We start from the raw sequence: 20,079 nt of genomic DNA, 5'->3' as shown, positions 1-20,079 counted from the left end.
TTTTTTTTTAGTGTAAATGGGATGTCTCGACCTCGAGATCTTTTACTTACATTTTCTGGTTCTGTACCATTCAATCCATTATTCTTCCTTTCCAACAGAGTAGGGTTAATGATATTTTATATGAATTTAGAAGTGGTGTCACTTCGCCGAGAGAGTTGTGTAAAAATTCTTGAATAAACAAGATTAATATATGGCCATCAACATGCTAAGGCAGTTAAAACCTCTTAGAAAGTAAGATAAATGTAATGTGTGCTTTGTACTATATAGAGAGTTGGAGTTCAATCTTTGGAAACTATCAACTTTATAGTCTTGTGCACTAGGGAATAGTTCAAATTGAAAGACACCTTCTTTAAGCATAATACTTGTTGAAAAGAAAATCCAAACTAGCTAGTGACAAACTAACTTGTGGGGGATCGTTAGTAGTTTGTCACTAATTTATCGTATTTAGAGATTTTATTACAATAGAGAAATTTAATTTAATAAGACGGTTACTTAAAATCTATAGGTTGAATATTCTGTCATTGTGGCTCTTCATAAAGGAGAAATTTATCATATTTATGACTCTAATCAAAAGAGATCTGTTACTTTCCATTGTTAACAGACTCTCTCCCTTCATTAGTGTGACAATAGGCTTTATAAGAGGATTTCAATCAATACGTAATTGAGGGATACTTTTCACATACTTGTTTAAAAGAGTTTTATTAATTATATCTTGGAGATATCAAATACCGTTAGGAAAGTGAGATCAAGTCTCAAAGCCATTGCTGAATGAATAGTTACTACATGCAACCTCGCAGCGGCTTTATCTGAATTCTGTGTACCTTAGATCTTTTTTAGTTAAGAAGTCTAGTCAAAATTTTAGTTGTTCTTGTCGGAAAAGTCCACTTGCGCTTATATTCTCACTGTCTCTCGAGTCTTCACCAAATCAAAAGATTAATGTTGCTTTATTGGACCCCCTTTTTGACAAAAACTCAAGCATTCTCTATCTTTTTTGAGCTTAAAAAACAATTAAGCTGCTTTTTTAACTTTAAGTTTACCAGTTCCCTTCTAGTATTGGTGTCAATTTCTTGCATGGGTTCCTTTCAAGTGGTTCCTTTCAGACGTAGGGGAGAAATGCCATGCAAGCGAGTCTTCGAGTTAGGTAACCTGCCGTGGCCAACACATGAGGAAAAAGAAAAAGTAGTCCACACCAGTGCTCATGACCCTTTATATAAACTTCAGCTTTCATCAGTATTTTTGCATAACAAACATCTCCGTTAATTTTCATAATCAAGCTTCCTAGTTATTGTTATTTTCCAGATCCACGAATGGCTTCATTTCCGGTCTCTTCGAGCTTAACTATCTGCGTGCTCTTCCTAGTTATAGGAAGCACTTCAGCTCAACTTTCAACTAATTTCTACTACCACTCTTGTCCAAATCTTTTTAGCACCGTCAAATCCACAGTGCAATCTGCAATATCAAAGGAAGCCCGAATGGGAGCTTCTCTCCTCCGCTTATTTTTCCATGATTGCTTTGTTAACGTAATTCACCTTGACATCTTTGCTTAAAGCTTGACAACCTGCATACTCCTATATATGTACTGTTTATGACTACAAACTTACTTCTAAGCTTCACATTTCTTCTAAGCACCTAGCTTAAACTATTTTGGTCTACATTAATTTTGTTGACATGCATGGCTCAGTATTGTTTACTTTTAGAGTTTTAAGTGTAAACAATAGCATGTTAAATTTGCTCCTATAGCGTCTTGTCGAGATTTCGGGCAAATGACATGCAGAGGTACGACGTTGGACGACAGGTCCCACGCAATGGCCCGACATTTAACAGCTTTAAGAGACAGCAAATTAATCAAGAAACTGATTATTGATCTTAACCCATTTTTTTTTAATGTTTTAGCTGAAACATGTTGACGTAGTTGCAGATTATAATATCTGCCAAAATCTACATGTTAATAACCCAGTATATGCTGGAATTTGCATTGCAGGGATGCGATGGTTCAGTCCTGCTTGACGACACTTCCTCCTTCAGAGGGGAGAAGAGGGCAGCTCCTAATTTCAATTCTGCCAGGGGATTTGAGGTGGTCGACAATATAAAGTCTGCTGTGGAGAGGGCATGTCCCGGTGTGGTCTCTTGTGCTGACGTTTTGGCCATTGCTGCTCGTGACTCTGTTGAGATCGTAAGTTGCTGTGTCCCCCTATTTTACTACTGCAGATAAGCGCCCCCCCCCCCCCCCCCCCCCCTCCAAAAAAAAAAAAAAAACTCATTCGACCTACTAAAGCAGTTGCATCCATTGCATTCTGATGCAAGAACCCATGCCTTGCAAGTAACTTTAACTAAAAATTGGTTGTGTTTAGTGATTAGCGCAAACCAATAGCCCTTTGCTTTTAAGTACATAATATGACGCGTTTATAGTTTATTGAAAGCGAATCATGTGTATAATTGCAATAATCTCATGCATGCTGTCCCAAGAGTACTGTATTACTTATCTTTCATTAATCGAATCATCACCTAATTAGTGTTGATAAACTGGTCAACCAATTAGTAAGTTCATGCGATTAAATTAATTATGGTTTGTAATCCGCAGCTTGGTGGCCCCCGCTGGGATGTAAAACTTGGAAGAAGAGATGCTAGGACTGCAAGTCAAGCTGCTGCAAATAATAGCATTCCTCCGCCAACCACCAATCTTAACGCTCTAATTTCTAGATTCAGTGCAGTTGGACTCTCTGCCAGGGACCTCGTTGCTTTATCTGGTTGAACTACTCTCTCTTTTAAGACTAGTTATTCCTCGCAACAAAATTCAATCAATACCTTGCTTAAACATGATTTCTTGCAAGATATTCAAATTGAATTAAGTTCTTTCATTGAACTGGCACGCAAAATCACAGCTGAAAATCAAATTGCAAGATCGCTAAACTTGGCAATGATTTCAGGATCTCACACGATTGGACTAGCAAGATGCACAAATTTCAGAGCACGCATCTACAATGAGACCAACAATTTGGACAGTTCCTTGGCTCGAACAAGGCAGAGCAACTGCCCAAGTGTTAGCGGATCAGGGGACAACAATTTGGCACCTCTGGACCTCCAGACTCCCACAAATTTTGACAATAACTATTTCAAGAACCTTGTCAACCGAAGAGGGCTGCTTCACTCGGATCAACAGCTATTTAATGGCGGGTCAACTGATTCAGCCGTTAGAGCATATAGCAACAACCCAGGCTCCTTTGCCTCTGATTTTGCAGCAGCCATGATCAAGATGGGTGATATTAAGCCTCTCACTGGATCCAACGGCGAGATTAGGAAGAATTGCAGGAGAATTAACTAGACCAGCATTTTCTTGTCTTTGGACTACATTCAAGAAAAAGATTTGTGTGCTTAATATGTCAGCAGTTTTTTTTTTTTTTGCGGGTTGTCTTGCTTCTTCGTTCCCTACTACTATTGTCTAAGACACCATTATAGTTAGACGAATGCTTTTAATCATAAAGGTACGAGTTCAGATTTTCTTTGAAAATCCTAAAATAAGCACATTTTTATGCTTATTAAATTACTCTTTCGTCTTCCCCTCTTTTCCTCTTTTTTTTTTTTTTTTTTTGCACCCCTTTTTTGTCAATCAAGAGATGAGAAAAATGCAATTTTGGTATTCAAACTTGACACATGAGCGGTTTAGTCCCCAAACCTTGGATAAAAACAAATTTGGTATTTAATTTTTCAAATTTTGAGCATATTTAGTATCCTTGACGATTTTTTTCCCAAATTATTACTGAAAAAAGTCACGTGATAGTTACATATCTAGCAATTATTGTATAAAAAAATATCTAAAAAAAAGTTAAGTATCTTTCTGACACTAAGTAATAGGCTTAAGGACTAAATTTTACATTTTTTGACATTTTTTTTGTACACTAGCTGCGGGACATGTGATTGTTATGTGACTCTTTCCGGTAGTAATTTAAGAAAAATCCATCAAGGGCACTAAATGTGCTTAAAAGTTGAAAGCAAAGTTTGAAAACTAAAATTGCTCGTATATCAAAATTTGGATACCAAAACGGCATTTTTCTCTTAAGAGATTAACCTAAATAGCTCAAAAAAGATTTCACTCTAGCAACAGAAAACAAAACCAAAGATCAAAAGAGAACGGGGTTAAAGAAAGACGAGGAATTCAACCTAATGGGCCTTTATTGATTTACATTTAGCAGGCAGGCACTTGTTCATCGCCACGTAGTGCCCAACTACACCTGGATCGGCATAATGCTTAACAGCAATAGATAGCCCTACCCCAGAGTTCGTGCCGTGTGCCTTCCAATTCATTGAACCAACATTTCGAACACAATCGTCATTTATGGCATCCGGCCCAAAGCTAAAGCCTCTCTGATCTCCTAGGACAAATAATGAACGTTTTGTCCGCAATAATTCACCATACAGATTTCTTCCTCTTCACCAACAATCCCCTACCCCTTTTGTGTTTTAAGCTTTATGTTTTTGGGCTGAACTTCTAAGTTCAATGCACCAACAATCCCCTCCCCCAAAAAAATTTCTTTAATTTTTCCTTCATTTTGTATATACTTATTCGAAATCTTAAATCATGTGATGATCCGACTAACTTGCACCAATGTTACAAGCTACCCCATGTGTCTCTTTTAGAGATTAATCTTGTCAAGCCTGAGGTTAATCCTTGTTGTAGTCAAGTTTCTTGCCTCGGGACGTTTTTCATTACAATGAGTTTTGCAACCGCTATTATGGGCGGACATAACATTTTTTCATTTGAGAAAGTATTCATTGCTGAATAAGTGAAAGAGACTGCATTACAATTTTTCCCCTTTTTTTTTTTAAAAAAAAAAAAAACATGTAAGGGGCAAAATATTATGCTTAAGAAAAATCAGAAATCTAGCCTTCAATCAAATGTTCCAAACCATTTAAGAGGGTTAAATGTTGTTCAAACTGATGGAATGGGCTTCATCGTTGCCTTGTTGGGAAAGAAGGTCCAAATTAATGGCGACGAAGGTCGAGAAGTGAAAATCTCAGGCAATATGTTCAAAAAATTTTACGTTTTCCATGAACATATTTTGCAATCACTTTTTTAATTCATATATATATATATATATTTTTTTTAATAAAAACTCCAGAAAATAGTAATCCAAAACAGATCATCCTTACTTTTGTCCAATATGAAGATCGGAACAAGGTGAATATATAACATAGCGACAAGGGAATGCATATACAAGAATCCCACCATGTAATCTAAAGCTAGTCTGATCGACAAGAAAGCATATTGTCGTTATTACTAATTACTAAACCAGCAAGTAATTAAGTAGCTCGAAATCTCATGCTGTTAGCAACAAATTAAATTCGTGCCAATTATGAAAACATTGGCAACTACAATTGTGAAACATTGGATCTCTGAATTCACGTGCTCATGTTCACATGAACTTTGGCCAATAATCCATTGGATACTATATACTATAACATTTATTATTTTAACGTAAGGGTAGTAGTACTTCGAATTAGGAGTGTGTCACGTTGGAGATGCACTATTATTGGCAAAAAGATTAATTAGTGGGGAATTGTGTAAGGACAAGTTAAGATGCCACCATCAGAAGCAACCGCGACTTCCAACCAAATTCCCATCACATCTATATTCTCTACATTACTGCTTCTAGACACGACTTTTGAATCTGACTTGAAAGGAAAGAGACTCCTCAATTCATCACCATACATTCATTTTTCTGACTGTACAAGGAAAACATCTCCTACATTCTGTCCTGTCCGATTCAAATAGGTTCTGAGATGCAAATTCGTCTAGTTTTCGTACGCCTAATTTGATGGTTTATACCAGAATTATCTAAATTTGTGCCAAATCCCAAATGTAATAAAAATTACGTAAATCGATTTGAGTTGGGTAGAATTAAGCTTGTGACGGCCTTCATCGAGTTCTAGTTTGTTCGCTGACTATTTCATTTCCATGGGTGAAATGAAATCTACACGCCAAGATAACCCAAACCCAATTAATACAGCATACGCATATGTATAGCTGGCAGGATTGCTGACCGTGTAACAATTAATATACACGATCCCATATAATTGGAAGCAAGACCAAAGATTGCAATTCCAATCATCCACATTAATACCCGCGACTACAAATCATTTGCTCCATTCAAATCAGATGGCTGGCTATTTTATTTAGTTCAAGGCAATTTAGCTGCACAACAATGAACTTGAACCAAAGCAAGAGCACTCCAATGACATACTTTACTTGGTATTCCAGAAATAATAATGCCTAAATTTAGCTTTTCTTTTGAGAAAAAAAAAAAAAAGTATTCATGATTTCGAACATTAATTAGCGTATTAGCTGTTCATCCGGTAACTTCACAACGTGATTAGTAGCATTTTTAGCATTTGCTTTTTGAGAAGACATACAAAAACCGGTTTCATTGTTGATCTAATCACATCACACAAATTTATCATGAAAACCTGTCAAGTTTGCCGCCGACTGGGCTTTGTTTAATAACGTGTTAGATTCTTTCTTTGCAGCCAGATTATCCCCACACTTAATACGGAGTTTCAACATCGTGGCGTGGCATATAATCAGTAAATTATGCAAAGAGATTAAGCCCTCAAACTGTAAATCAGTCCAAGGGAATAAAAAGGAAAAGAAACAATTGGAATTCGGGTTAAGGAGATTGGCGCTGGAATTCTTTGTGATTATTCTAAACGCAAGTACGCACGTCACCGGTATTTAGAGTATACCTGCTTATCTAAGCCTAAGGTGACCGCCCAAGATTCAATTTCTAGCATTTCAATATCGACTCTTATATGCTTGGATCGAGGAATTTGATGAAGGATTTGAAATCCATTCAAATAACTCTAATTGTTTGAATTACTTAATAGGCATTTGACTTTGTAATACATAACAACTATTAAAATATATTTTAAATATTAGAATAGTTGATAATTTACAAATCTAAATACCTCTTAAATAATATTAACAACTAGAGGGGAATCTGAGAGGATTTCAAATCTCTTGTCAAATATTCTGCTCAGAATGACAAAAAGGAAGAGACGACCCCAGTTATTCCTTAAACTGACCGTCAAAAGAGACTCCGAAATTAATGTTAATGTAAACTCAATTTCAGCTAAATTTCAGTTCGATCGGAAAAAGAAATCGAGCTGGAGAAAACGAGGCAATATTATCACCTAACAAATTAGAGCCAAACTTAGTAGTCTCATTCACCGACATGCAGAAAAACCGAATAGAGACACTGTTAAGGTTTTTAAGCTCCTAATTAGCAGGCTGATCAATCATAATTTAGAAATATACATGAGGGGAAATCATTACAGCCCTTCCCTTACTCTTCCCAGTCTAGAGATGATCATATTCACGAGACAAATGGTCTCCATTTGGATTTCATGAAGACCCTAATCTATGTGTGTATCAAAACGAATTCACCTTGCTATTTAACGTCAGAGGAAAAAGGAAATATAAGATCATAATAAATGAGAAATAAATTTACCACTTTTGTTCAAGAACATAAAATACTAATAATTTATCATATACTTGTGTCCCCCCCTTGTTCGTGGCTTTGATCAATAACGGGTTTTTAAACTAAGAAAATAAATTTAGCCAAAAAAAGAAATATTCTCGTTGGAGATGGTGCTAAAATCGGCGGCAGTACTAGAGGGTGGGGAGTACATGGAAGAAGAGGGAGATGTATGAGGAAGTGAAGGGGGCGGAGGGGGCAGATGCGGCGGAGGAGGAGGAGGGGGAGTAGGTGGCAGTGCAGCAATAGAAACAGCCCCAGAAGAAAGCAAGGCCAAATTAGAATTAGAGGGCACATGAATATTAATGTTGGAGGTTTCCCTAAATCTGTATTGCAAAATTTCAGCCCTTACTGCGTTGAGTTCTGCTTGCAAAGATTGAACTTGTTGTTGTAAAGTGGAAATTGCTCCCATGCATCCGTACACTGGATCTCTTAGCCTTACATTTGCCTCGTAAACTAGACTATTTGCTGCATCTGCTCTTTGACTTTCTGGAACTTCCTGCGGTTGTTGACAACAAAAACAGCATGCAGCGCAAGTAATTAATATACCATTTGATCAGAAAGTTAAAGATTATTGACTCGTGAGTTAAGGAGGAAGAGGGTTTGGATTTAATCACCATGAGCATCTTGGAAACATTACTTGCCCCAAAAACTCTGTGGACTGAAGCAAATTTTTGGGGCTCGTGAGGAGAAAAATATGGAGAAAAAGGGCACTCTTGAGCACAGCGTCGTCTCAAAAGTTTACAAGCCGCACAAGGTGTAATAGTGTTAAGGGTTCCTCCTCCATCTCCTCCCAACACGTGTCTCCTTCCCAACTGACTGCTGAACACATCGGATTCTCTCTTGATCTTCTTCCCAATCTCCTCAAGCCTCTCCCTGCTAAAATTAAATTCACAAAACAATAAATTGATTATGATTTATTCAGGCGCACGAGTACTCTCCAACATCGGGTCTTTTTCTTGAACATGTTGTACACCTTAAACGCTAGTGATGATCAGAGGTATCATGGATTACCTTTCTCTAGACATTCAGGCATGCTATAATTGTACGGAGCTGGCAGCGGAAGTGTTTGTGCCCACACCGGGGGGGGAAGGCAAAGGAGGGTCTGAAAATTGAGAATAAAGTTAAAAGGGAAAAAAAAAAAAAAGGAAGAAGAGAATGAAAATCGGAAGAGGGCTTTGAAATTAGAAGAGAGTGCTTAAAAGGCAAGGTATACAGGAAAAAGATGGTCCAGAGTTTTATTATAGAAACTGACAAAATTCGATGAATAGGGACTGAATTGAGGTTGAGTCCCCTTTATTTATTAAGCTAATCATCTTGCGGCTGAAGGAGAATTCGAATCACTTGTACAAATTACACTACTAGCAAGTGTGCAGGAAGATTTTATAAAAAATAATTAAAAAAAAAAAAACCTGCGAGGTATATAGTCGAAACTATAGAGCATGGACTTCTTTCGAGTTTACTCTTTGAATTTGCATATATGCTCACGAATTCCTCACGTGAGTCCTTGGAGAGTGTTGACTTCTTCAAGCTATATAGCATCCACTAGGCATTAGCTTTGCTTCAATTCTTTTCTTTGTTTTTTTATTTTTTATTTTTTTTTTTGGTAAGTGAGAGGTTTTTGAACCAAAAATCTCCTTCTAACAATTCCTCCTATTTTATTCAATTTTGCATTTTTTTTTGGTAAGCAGAAAGTATAATTTAGGATCTCCTACTTATCATTCAATCCAATCCAATCCAATCCAATCCTCCCCCGCTTTAATTTTGATTGATTGCTGTTAAAACTAGAATATTGGTGCATGTGAAATTGCTTCCATCTTCGGATAACCCTATAAATACTAGTAAATGAATTGGTCGCATTGGAGCTTTCGTTCTTTTAATTAATGTTTGATCGTTATTAATGCACCTAAAATTATTCCATTCTTGGTAAAGTGATAGAGAAGACGAGCCTGTGTTGTGAACTTGTGATAGATACTTCCCCAAGTCACTAGTCTGGGGATTGTTGGTTTTGTTGTCATTGTCAGTTATAACTTGCTTTCATTAAATTGACCATTTCTGGCTCTAATTAATTTCATTTTCATCTCTCTTGCTTCAAAAAAAATTAATAATATGCTTTAGGCAGCATTCATTGGGTTCTGCCGTTTCCTCCTTTTAACTGTGTACATGGAATCGACAATGTGCAAAAAGGGGTGGGACGAAAATACGATCTGTTGAGCGACGAAGACCTGATTCAATTGAGAAGTGGTTAAAGCCCATGCCATCGATCGATTTAACTTGTGGCGTCATTTTCATTGGTACCGCTATTTAACAACTGGAAGCAAAGTCGAAGTAGAAGCAATTATAACACCTCTCTTCTCAACCATTAAACGGAAAAAATAAAGCTTCTTGATTTCTGAACGTGATGGAAGATTGGAGACGGTAAGTTTCTGGATTAGCGGCAACCAATTTCAATTGTAGACGATGAGTTTGTTGTACTTAGTATAGAGATTAGAGAGTGTTGAATGATCCATGGCAGCGCGAGAACGATGCAAACATCTGCTAAATACGAGTGCAATTGGAGTTCTAAATGATGAACTGCATGATTGATTTGGTACAAATTCTTCATTTAGTGCTTTTGCTACACGATTTTTTGTGCATGCAGAGTCGAGAAGGCTCATCATAATCTTAAGTGGTCGCTTGAGACCTCAGTGACTACCACCAAAAAGAAAAATCTTTAATTGCTGAAACAATATTCCGTCAACATATACAAGGATTGTTTCTTTCTTTTTTGAAAAGACAAATCTTTTGATTTTTTTTTTTCCCTTCTTTTTTTGGTTGAGGATTGTTTTGTCACTGGAGTGAAGCATACTTCCAATTGCATAATCATCAACTGGTGGGAAATATATGTATGCCCAATACGTATGCAAATTAATAGAAAAATGTATAAGGAAAAATTAATGAGTACGTAGTTAATTACTAAAAGATTTTATTAGGTTATGTAATGTGATTTTAGTAGATCCTCTCCGTTTATATACATAGTAAAGCAACATATAGTAAGATATCAGAAATAATTGACATTGTTAGGATGATAGGATCTAATGTGTTTGGAAGTCTAAATGTGGCATGCATGGTTTAGCTCAAGCGTATCATCTATCTCGAGGTTCATTCTCAGTGATTTTGTTCCATGTTTTTAAGGATTGCATTGATAAACTTTGATAGCTAATAGCAAAGCAATTAATATACTAGCAAGATTTCAGCATATATATAGAAGTATAGAAAAATTTGGTCAAATCGCAAAGCATATCCTTACTATTATTTCTGCAGTTAATTTGGGTAGATCAAACTGTATATCCTGTTTAATTGGGATAACTAGCTCGGAACACAAAATTAGGATCAATGGATTATTGAGAAAGCACCTCTGCAGCCTAGCTTAGGTCCATTTGAAATAATGAAGATTGAGACTTTAAGAGGAAGTAAAAAGTCCTAATCTCGATTTTTATGAACATGTGATCAGTTACATTTCCTACCAACATGCATATACTACTGTCAACAATATGTTGCGGTATCATGCATCAGACCATACATGGAATGAGAACAATTATTTTGAAAGAGCTAATTTTATCATTTTAAAATAACAAGAAAAATTTTCCAAGTTTTGTGGGGTAACAGTTGAAATTTATATGGAAAATTTTTTGAAAATCTTCAACGTTTAGAGGGAGAAAAAGTTAACTTTCTTGGAATTTAGATGAGGTTGCCCTCTCCATTCTCCAGCTCCGTCCATGCATCAGACCATTTGCCATTGAATTAATCCTTCCTATTTGAATGGTTTGAGACGCTCAAAAAAAATGGTGAAAGACATAGGATGAGCTATTACAAACAACTTGTGTCCACTATGTCCATGCATGGATTGGAGGTTATATAACCCTTTTCACTTGACCATTTATTGATGATCACACGAAATACTAGCACAGTAAAAATGAAAAGCAGACGCATGAATTCTGATGCCTCGTCTCTCTCTCTCTCTCTCGTGAGCTCGGAGAGATTAGTAGACCAAATGAAGTATTTGCTGTGATTAATTACTATTTGTTTTTTACAGCAGATCAGGTGGAAACCAGACACAAGCACAGAAGATACGCAGAGCATTCCAGTAAATCTTTGGTTTAATAAACAAAGGCCGCAAACATCAAAAGGGCCTTGATTTTGAGAATCACTTCATCACTAGCCAGGCTGAAATCCAAGCCATATGGTCCATTTTGATAAAGCCAATGAAAGCGATAAACCCCAGACCCAGTGATGCAGGAAAGAGTAAAACTCTACTCAGAAACTGGGTAGGCGAAGGACAGATAAAGAGAGAAGAAGACATGATTGGCTGTGGAGTCATGAGATGTTATTTCAAAGTGGGTGACGATGGGGAGGGGTTTGAAGGGGGGAATAACCAAAATTTTTGTGTGTGTGGGGGGGTTTGATTATTATTATTATTATTTCTTAAATGCATAAAATTTTGCTTAAAGTGTAAGGCAGTGACGCCATGGATTCTTGTTTGACCCTTATCTTAAGGCAAACAGGTCGCCTTATCTTCACTCTGCCCCAGGCTACAAACCCCTCATTATCATTATCAAAACAGACGTCGATCCTTTGATATTTAGCTAATTAACCCTTCACCCTGCCTGGCTTCTGCAATTTAAACTCTCATGCCGGCCTTTCTTCTACTTCCAACAATTTTTCCGTGCACCAAAATTTACAGGGCAAACAAGTGGGAATTCGATACGCGTACTCAATAATAATAAAGGATAGTGAGTCATGATAAATGAATTCTATTTTTTTTTTTTCATTAGCGGCATATCTAGCCTAGCCTAACCTACTCCTACTCCTAAGAGGGGAGGACTTACTTTAAGGGAAGCGACTCTAGGGAGTGAGCCAATTGAGTCGAGGGAACTTGACGGGGGCTTAACCACCATCTGACCAAATAAATGAATTCTATTTGGATAACAGAAAAATTATCTATTTAATACTCATTAATTAAGTAATATTTAAAAAACATAAGCAGCTATAGAATTTGGTAACTTTGGCGTCTGATTTTTATGGTTCTGCATTATTTTAAGGTGATTTTGGCGGAGGTCGATATGGACTTTGAGACTAAAGCATTTTTGTGCAGTGTACGGGCCTTTACAAGGGCCAACTTAACCAAATGAAACCATGTTGGATCCAAATTCATTCAGCCTCAGTCCACAGGTCAAAAAGCAGAATCAGACTGCACAGGCTCTACCAGAATACGGAAAAGGCCCATTAAATCGGGACTTGGTCTTGCAGGTCAAAAGTAGACCTGGTAATTATATCCAAAACCCAACAACCCACCCAACCCACTCACTAATTTGAGAGGTTGGATTAGGTAATTTGGGTGTTGGGTCAATTTTGAGTCGGGTAATAAAAATTCAGATATATTTTGAACGATTTGGATATTTATGTTGGACACCCATTATCCAACTTAAATTTAGAAAACAAATAAAGAAATTACGTGTCAATTTGAGATGTTCCATTTGATGCCCACCCCTCAGGTAGCTTTTATGTGTTGGATGACATTTGCTGGTTGAATTATGTGTGATGCAGTACTTGTCCATTTGTTATATCATTGGAGTTGAACGCTGCCCAAGTGCCATAAAGCAAATTAGTTTCAGCTTTGAATTCTAGCATTTTCGGGATGTTCAGTAATTGTTTTTCTTTCCTTAGTGAGTTGTTGAAGGATTAGAATGTGCTTTATTGGTAACTGGTGGATGGTTAAGTTGTTATCGGACCCGTTTTAATGTTGCGTTAATTTTTCCAAGAATTTTCAAATGAATTGGATAGTGATATTTGAACTAATTGGGTTGAGAATTGTATCTCTCTCATCAAAATTTTAATTTTAATTAATGCGTGATTGGATCTTTTACGAGACTAGAAATATGTTTGGTACAATTAATGCTAAATCAAGTAACAATACTCTAAAAATCATATACTAGTATACCATTTTTCATGCTATATCCAATTTGGACTAAACTTGTTGTCTCGGTCTCTTAGTTTGGATCAAAGTTATATCCACTATCCAGTTTGAAAATCCTTACTTATATAAAAAGTAATGAGTTCATCCAAATAGTTTAAATAGTTAGTACGTGTATGTATTTGTGAAAGTATATTAGTGTGTATTTTAATGTATAAAAATAATGTCTTTTTAAAGAATTTAAGAAGTAAGTGTGTACTTATATCTGTGAAAGTGTTTTAGAGTGTGAAAAAAAATTTTTGTATGTAAAAATGTATCTGAGAGAATTTATGTATCAAAATCTATTAATTAAAATATTTGGTCATATTTGGGTCATGGGTTTAAGATGATCCAATATGACCCAAACCATAATTTACCCAGTCTAAAGTTGGGTGGGTTGGATAGAACACATTTAAGTGAAAATCCAATATCAACCCGCTCAACACCCGCCCAATTGCCAAGTGTAGTCAAAAGCTTAGAAAGTTGCACTTATTTTTTGTACAAGCATTATTTGTGATATTGTGTTTAAATAAGAAAGGTGATAATGTGTTTAAATAAGCATTATTTGCACCAAAAAAAAAATTTACTTGTATCTCAGATACATTTTTAAATACACCGCTTTATTTTAGATACATCACATAAAAAAATGTTATAATAATTATTTCGAGTAATATTTCAAATAAACTCCTACCCAGACACACAGTACTCATTTGTTGTCTCTGGTTTGGTTCTACGCCTAGGGATTAGATTGTATTGCCATTTTATGATCTAATGGAATAAAGATGACACGTATGTGTTTGTTTGGAAAATTTGTTTTGTTATTCGCAGTAAACAGCATCTGTGAACATCAGAAAGGCAAGAAATTAATATGTTCCACGATTAAGGTAATGTTTATTGGTTTTTTCTTGGAAATATTTTAAAAAAAAAAGAAGAAAAGAGTGATGTTCATGAACAAACTTGCAAAAGCCAGGGGAATAGTCCATCCTCCGTTTAATCAGTGAAGGAATTTGGGAGGAGCTGGGAAGATCATGGCCTCCGCCCGTAAAGACTTGCCTGGGCCTTCAGATGGTAATTCAACATCTTGGCCGAATACCTTGGGTTAAATTTGAGGTATACTTGAAGAAACGCGAAGGGAACAAACTAGTCATACTTCATCTTTTTTTTTTCACATTTTATGATACTTAATCCAGTCTAAGGCAAAAAAAAAAAAAAGGTAAGGAGAATCGAGAGCTAGAAACTTGGTGACGTAAATTTGGCTAGTAAGTAGCAGTAGTACATCACAATGCAAGCATGCATGCAAATAGTTTCTCCTTTTTGATTAAGCCCAAAGTTACCCATTAACTGACGACTATTAGCATCGTGTTCAACAATTCAAATTATCTCAACTCGAAACCAAACTACCAAGAAAGAAAAAAAAAAGCAGCCCCAGTGGGTTTTTTGGACTATACATTCACTGAGAGAAAAACTGAAATTGTGATGATTGTCAACTCGAATTGACTGAAGCAGAAATGCCAGCTACACACGTTAAAAATTCAAAAGCATAAGTTAAAACAGATAAAAAGGGGGACATTAATCATAGAAAAGTGATTCCAAAGTTAATTAGTAGTATCAGCTAAAAGCCACATCCACGGACCAGTACTTGCATGCATGTAATTTTGTATGGAATATTGAAGGAAACATTCATAAAACCTTAACACAAAGAAACAATCCATGCACCCTCCTCACTGTATAGGGCATTCATAAGGAAAATTAATGCCCAAATATGGCTGCCAACGAGAGACTAACATGTTGTGCTCCATGTATACCCAAAAAGATGCACAGTACCGACAACATTCTAAGTAATTTCTGTGCAAAAGGATAGCGAGACGATTTAATAACAAGGGCTAGTCTAGTAGTACTACTACTATTTTTCATTTAATCACGTACTGTCGTTTAATTTGATATGGTGCTGAAATCAGCGGCAGCAGATAGTGGGCAGTACTGGTTGGACGAAGCAGAGGATGAAAGGAGAAGTGAACCTGAGCTGGTGGGAGGGGGCGGTGGCACTAGCAGTACCGTTGGAGAAGGGGGAGGAGGGAAAGCAGCGGTGGTGGCAACGGAAGGAAGCAAGGCTACACCATGGGAAGGTGGTGGCTCTGCGTTAAAGATATCGGCTTCATGATGGGGATTCTTGTATTTGAGCAGTTCATCCCATGCTGAATTGAGTAGTTGTTGCAATGATTCGACTTGCCGTTGTAAAGCAGAAATTTCTGCGGTGCATCCGTACACAGGATCTCTTAGCCTCGCATCTGCCTCGTATACAAGACTAATTGCTACCTCTGCTCTTAGACTCTCCGGGACCTCCTGCAACATTTTATCCAGTTATTTTTAGATGTTTAAGTGCTTTCATTAAGAGGACAGAAAAAGAGTAAGAAACAACGTAATGAAGGAAAAATCATCATACAGAAACACCCGGATCAAGTTTATATGTTGCGTAAAAATGAATAGGGTTTTATTGATCAATTTACCCCATACCATACCGCGAGCATCTTTGACACATTGCTTGCACCAAAGACTCTGTGAACGGAAGCAAATCTGAGAGGTTCGCTAGGGGGAAAATATGGAGAAAAGGGACATTTTTTTGCTGAACAGCGTCGTCTCATTTGCTTGCAGGCGGCGCAAGGTCTAATCACTCTCCCGCCTTCACCTCCTCCTCCTCCTCCTCCTCCTATTTGATTCAATCCCTTATGCCCATAATCCGGCTCTATCTTTACCTTCTCAACCTTTTCCCTGCAAAATCTTTCAATAGATATATATAAATTACTAGTGCACCGAAACTGAGGAATTACTCGTTCGTTACTTGATTTTAATTTTATCCTTTTCACTGCCCACCTTAATTAAACGTACTAATTTAAACGGCGATGATCATTAATTAGTGCTGAGGCTCGCACACAATCACGTCCCAAATACATATTATAATAGCCAAACCAAGACTTTATTAGCTCTTTCTCTTTTTTTTTTTTTTGGGTCTAAAATTGATCATTAAAATGGTAGTAGCAAACATTATCAGTGACTGGTGAGAGGGGAGGAGACTAATACCTTATCGCAGACATTGAGGCATCAACTTGGGCTGCAGGCAAAGCTGGTAAGCAAATGGTCTTTGTTGTTGCCTCACACGAACACGATCGAGTGGGAGAGAGAAAGAGAAAGAAGAAAAGGAGGAGGCGGAGTTAAAAAGAACGCTTGAGAGGCAAGATATGCTGGAAAAAAAGGGGAAAAAAACAAAAAAAAAAAAAAAGGAGAGAGAGAGAAGATAAAAGGATTTGTAAGAAAGTGACAAAATCATAGTTGTAATAGAGAGTGGAGTGGAGTGGAGTGGAACGGGGGGGGAGTCTGAAAACTGAAAAGTTAGTGGGTTGAGTCCCTTTTGGTTTTATGAGGGTCATCAATGAAGGATGATCTTTTTGTGTTGATCAATGTATTGTACGAGGAGGAGACGGATTCACAAACTATTTCACAAACCATCCTCCCACTACTCTCTGTGTGTGTGTCTGTGTCTGTGTCTATGTGCAGAAACGAAAGGCATCTTCCAGGAAGGACGGACGAGCCTCGACGGATCCCATCACCCCCAAAAAAAGAAAAAAAAAACTATTTAGTAACACAACTAATTCCCCAATTGTGCCAATAAATATTGATCACTCAAAATTAAATTGAGCGTTCAATCCAAGCCCTACGTTTATTTTGGACGTAGTGATCAATGATCAACGAGGTTACATGATCCTTTTTTTCTTTTTTTTTTTTTGGTAAAATGAGAAATTATCGTAATTAACACCGTGGGTTCATGCAATGTTTATAGTTATCAACTTTTAACGCATCAATTATCTTTTTACAAATCTAAACAATTAGGTACTGTTTAGCTTCAAGTGCTACATTTTGCTCTACGCTGTTGCGTCACATGCTTGTAACAATAGAGAGGGATGAAAATATTCATTTTGTGAAATGTGAACGATGAAAAAAATATTTTATAAAATGTGAAGGACGAAAAATTTGATTTATAAAATGTGAAGAACTGTAGATTAAATTATGTAAAATATAATTTGACAAATTTACCCTTAAAAAATAAGGCGTGTGATGGATTCCTGCCAAAAAATGATCGGAAACCTAGTTAGGGACTAAATTTGACTGATGTGAATATGTAAGGGACATAAAATTATACTTTTAAAAATAAGAGATAAAAAAAATTATTTTACAAAATGTGAAGGACGTTTTGAACGATTTTCCCTATTTATTTATTTAAAGCCACTAGTGTAAAAGTTTTTGGTTAGCATTTGCCGTTTAGTGTCCGACTAATTTCATTGACAGCTTTCAGTCGTTAACTAATTAATAATGCTGGCTCTTTTAAATCTTTTGATGACGGCACGAAAGGGGGGAGCCATTAACTAATAATACTAGGGAGTGATTGATTTCCATGGAAAGTTCAGCCTTCATTTGATCGCATACACGGACCATGCGCAATTTGGATGCCGACAATTTTCTGGAAATCTGAATTTGGCACCTCTAGAGCCTAGATCCATTATTGTCTTTGACACATAACCATTCTCACTCTCTTTTTTTTTTTTTTTTTTTTTTTTTTTTTGTTGCAGAACAACCACTTTTGCTTTACGGAATACTACACAGGACTATAAATTTGGGTTTTGATGTTAAGATAACACATCCAATTTACGGTCAATGTACCCTAGAAAAACATCTTTTTATTTTCCAAGAAAAATATTGTTGTACTCTTCAATATTTTTTTATTTGTTGCTTTCTTCTGCTCTTTTGTCCTTGGTAAAATTCGCCATACATGTATGGGCCTCACTGTATTGGCCTGCCGATTGGTATTCTGTCACACAATCTTAGGCTATGGTAAAACTAAGAAAATTAAACTGGGCCTTGTAATATAGAACCTTCTGGACGCCCCAACCAACAGGCTCTTCCAGAAAAAGCCCACATTCGACAGAGATAGCGACTACACAGGCATTGGCTTTTGGAAAACGTGTACCCCAATTTGTTACTGTATATTATTACACAACCACAGTAAAATGATGATTGAGATAATAGAGACATAATTCAAATCTACGCATCAGAGTCCCCACCAAACGCTAATTAATTTGCTTCTCTGGTCCTAAGTAAGAGCATATATGATCTAAACTATGCTGGTGACACGCGGATTCAAGTTTTTTCCAATCAATGAGTGTTTGGGATTGAAAAAAAAAAAAAAGGAAAAAGAAAACAAACCACTGCAGTACCAAGGAAGTACTCAAATAATAAATTATGTCCAATGGAGGAGGAAGTGAGGCTGATCAACAACCCTGAAAAGAAATGCTACAAATGCAATAAACATCAAGGTCGACTAATAATAATATATCAGTGCCAACAGTAGTTTGTACCTCATAATGGGAATTTGGATAGACATATAACGATAGAAGAAATTTTAAATATATCTATAACTTTCAAAATTATTATAATATTTATTATGCTATTCAGAGTCGTCGTGAGAATTTCCATTGGCACCAAGTATGTTTTTAATCAAATTCATCTCTAAAGTTTCGCCAATCATCATTAGTCCCGTTTGGATTCCTTGTTTTTTATTCTGTTTTTGAAAAACTATTTTTCACATTCCAAATGCTACAGTAAATGTGTATTTCCAAAACAACTTCAAAAACACATCCAAACATTATATCAAACACAACTCCATATGTATATTCCAATTTGTATATATCAATTATGTATATTATATATATTATATTAATATAAATTGAAATATACAAATTGAAAATTATATATTTATATATTATATATTATATAAATACTTATATACATTAATATTATAATATAATATAATATACATAATATAATATATTGTATACATAAATGTATAAATATCTATACATAATATATCATGTACATTATATTATAATATATACATTATTAATGTATAATATTATTATGTACATTATTGTGTATAATAATTTATGTATAATATATAATATACATAATATGTAATAATGTATAAATGTATATTATGTATAATTTATTATATTATGTATCTTATATTATATATATACAATATTATGTATATTATACAAATTGAAAATTATATATTATATATTATATAAATATTTATATAATGAAATATACAATAAATATTACAAATTGAAATATTATATAAACACCATATTTATAATATTATAATATTTATAATTAATATTAATGTATATTATATATTAAATACTTATATATTATTTATACATATTATAGATATTTTATTTTATTTAAAAAAATATTTCTATATATTTATATAAATATTATATATTATAAAAATTATATATATTATATATTATATATTGTACATTTAGACATAATATATATTAATGTATATTTATAATATACACTTATATTATGTATTATATATAATATAATGCATTTATAATACATTTATACATTTATATTAATATACTTAATATTAATTTTACATTTATACATAATATTAATACATTTATATATTTATATTAATTATACTAATACATTTATACATAA

General features: G+C 35.3%; 3 protein-coding genes across 5 annotated transcripts; 1 reads left to right on the top strand and 2 right to left on the bottom strand.

The window, feature by feature from the left end:
- The first annotated feature begins 1,246 nt into the window (after nucleotides 1–1,246).
- Nucleotides 1,247–3,544, top strand: LOC113725302 (peroxidase P7). Its single transcript, XM_027248407.2, has 4 exons — nucleotides 1,247–1,520; nucleotides 1,982–2,173; nucleotides 2,582–2,747; nucleotides 2,928–3,544. The coding sequence occupies exons 1-4, from the start codon at nucleotides 1,308–1,310 to the stop codon at nucleotides 3,320–3,322; spliced, it is 966 nt and encodes a 321-aa protein (XP_027104208.1). The 5' UTR covers nucleotides 1,247–1,307; the 3' UTR covers nucleotides 3,323–3,544.
- Nucleotides 3,545–7,471: 3,927 nt separating this feature from the next.
- LOC113721185 (LOB domain-containing protein 15-like) lies at nucleotides 7,472–8,739 on the bottom strand. 2 transcript variants are annotated; one of them, XM_027245531.2, is made up of 3 exons: nucleotides 8,544–8,739; nucleotides 8,147–8,408; nucleotides 7,472–8,028 (listed from the first exon to the last, which is right to left on the bottom strand). In XM_027245531.2, exons 1-3 carry the CDS (start codon nucleotides 8,555–8,557, stop codon nucleotides 7,609–7,611), a joined length of 696 nt encoding a protein of 231 aa, XP_027101332.2. In that variant the 5' UTR covers nucleotides 8,558–8,739; the 3' UTR covers nucleotides 7,472–7,608. The 2 variants fall into 2 exon arrangements, with proteins under 2 accessions (XP_027101332.2, XP_027101333.2); XM_027245532.2 differs by having other exon boundaries at nucleotides 8,147–8,405; nucleotides 8,544–8,738.
- A 6,393-nt stretch (nucleotides 8,740–15,132) lies between these two features.
- Nucleotides 15,133–16,777, bottom strand: LOC113725300 (LOB domain-containing protein 3). Of its 2 annotated transcripts, none has more exons than XM_072077206.1 (3): nucleotides 16,600–16,777; nucleotides 16,029–16,299; nucleotides 15,133–15,864 (listed from the first exon to the last, which is right to left on the bottom strand). In XM_072077206.1, the coding sequence occupies exons 1-3, from the start codon at nucleotides 16,611–16,613 to the stop codon at nucleotides 15,454–15,456; spliced, it is 696 nt and encodes a 231-aa protein (XP_071933307.1). In that variant the 5' UTR covers nucleotides 16,614–16,777; the 3' UTR covers nucleotides 15,133–15,453. The 2 variants fall into 2 exon arrangements, with proteins under 2 accessions (XP_071933307.1, XP_071933308.1); XM_072077207.1 differs by having other exon boundaries at nucleotides 16,041–16,299.
- Between the last annotated feature and the right edge of the window lie 3,302 nt (nucleotides 16,778–20,079).

The sequence above is a fragment of the Coffea arabica genome, chromosome 2c, assembly GCF_036785885.1.
Source record: "Coffea arabica cultivar ET-39 chromosome 2c, Coffea Arabica ET-39 HiFi, whole genome shotgun sequence".
NCBI lineage: Eukaryota > Viridiplantae > Streptophyta > Magnoliopsida > Gentianales > Rubiaceae > Coffea > Coffea arabica.
This window is presented reverse-complemented; position numbering and strand designations above follow the sequence as displayed.

What these genes read in the sequence shown, in the direction of transcription:
- LOC113725302 (XM_027248407.2), top strand. Translation starts at nt 1,308, where the DNA reads ATGGCTTCATTTCCGGTCTCTTCGAGCTTAACTATCTGCGTGCTCTTC. An exon ending in TCCATGATTGCTTTGTTAAC is followed by an intron (nt 1,521 to 1,981) that starts GTAATTCACCTT and finishes TTTGCATTGCAG; the next exon opens with GGATGCGATGGTTCAGTCCT. An exon ending in CTCGTGACTCTGTTGAGATC is followed by an intron (nt 2,174 to 2,581) that starts GTAAGTTGCTGT and finishes TGTAATCCGCAG; the next exon opens with CTTGGTGGCCCCCGCTGGGA.
- LOC113725300 (XM_072077206.1), bottom strand. An exon ending in TGCTCGCGGTATGGTATGGG is followed by an intron (nt 15,865 to 16,028) that starts GTAAATTGATCA and finishes AAAATGTTGCAG; the next exon opens with GAGGTCCCGGAGAGTCTAAG.
- LOC113721185 (XM_027245531.2), bottom strand. An exon ending in ATGTTTCCAAGATGCTCATG is followed by an intron (nt 8,029 to 8,146) that starts GTGATTAAATCC and finishes CAACAACCGCAG; the next exon opens with GAAGTTCCAGAAAGTCAAAG.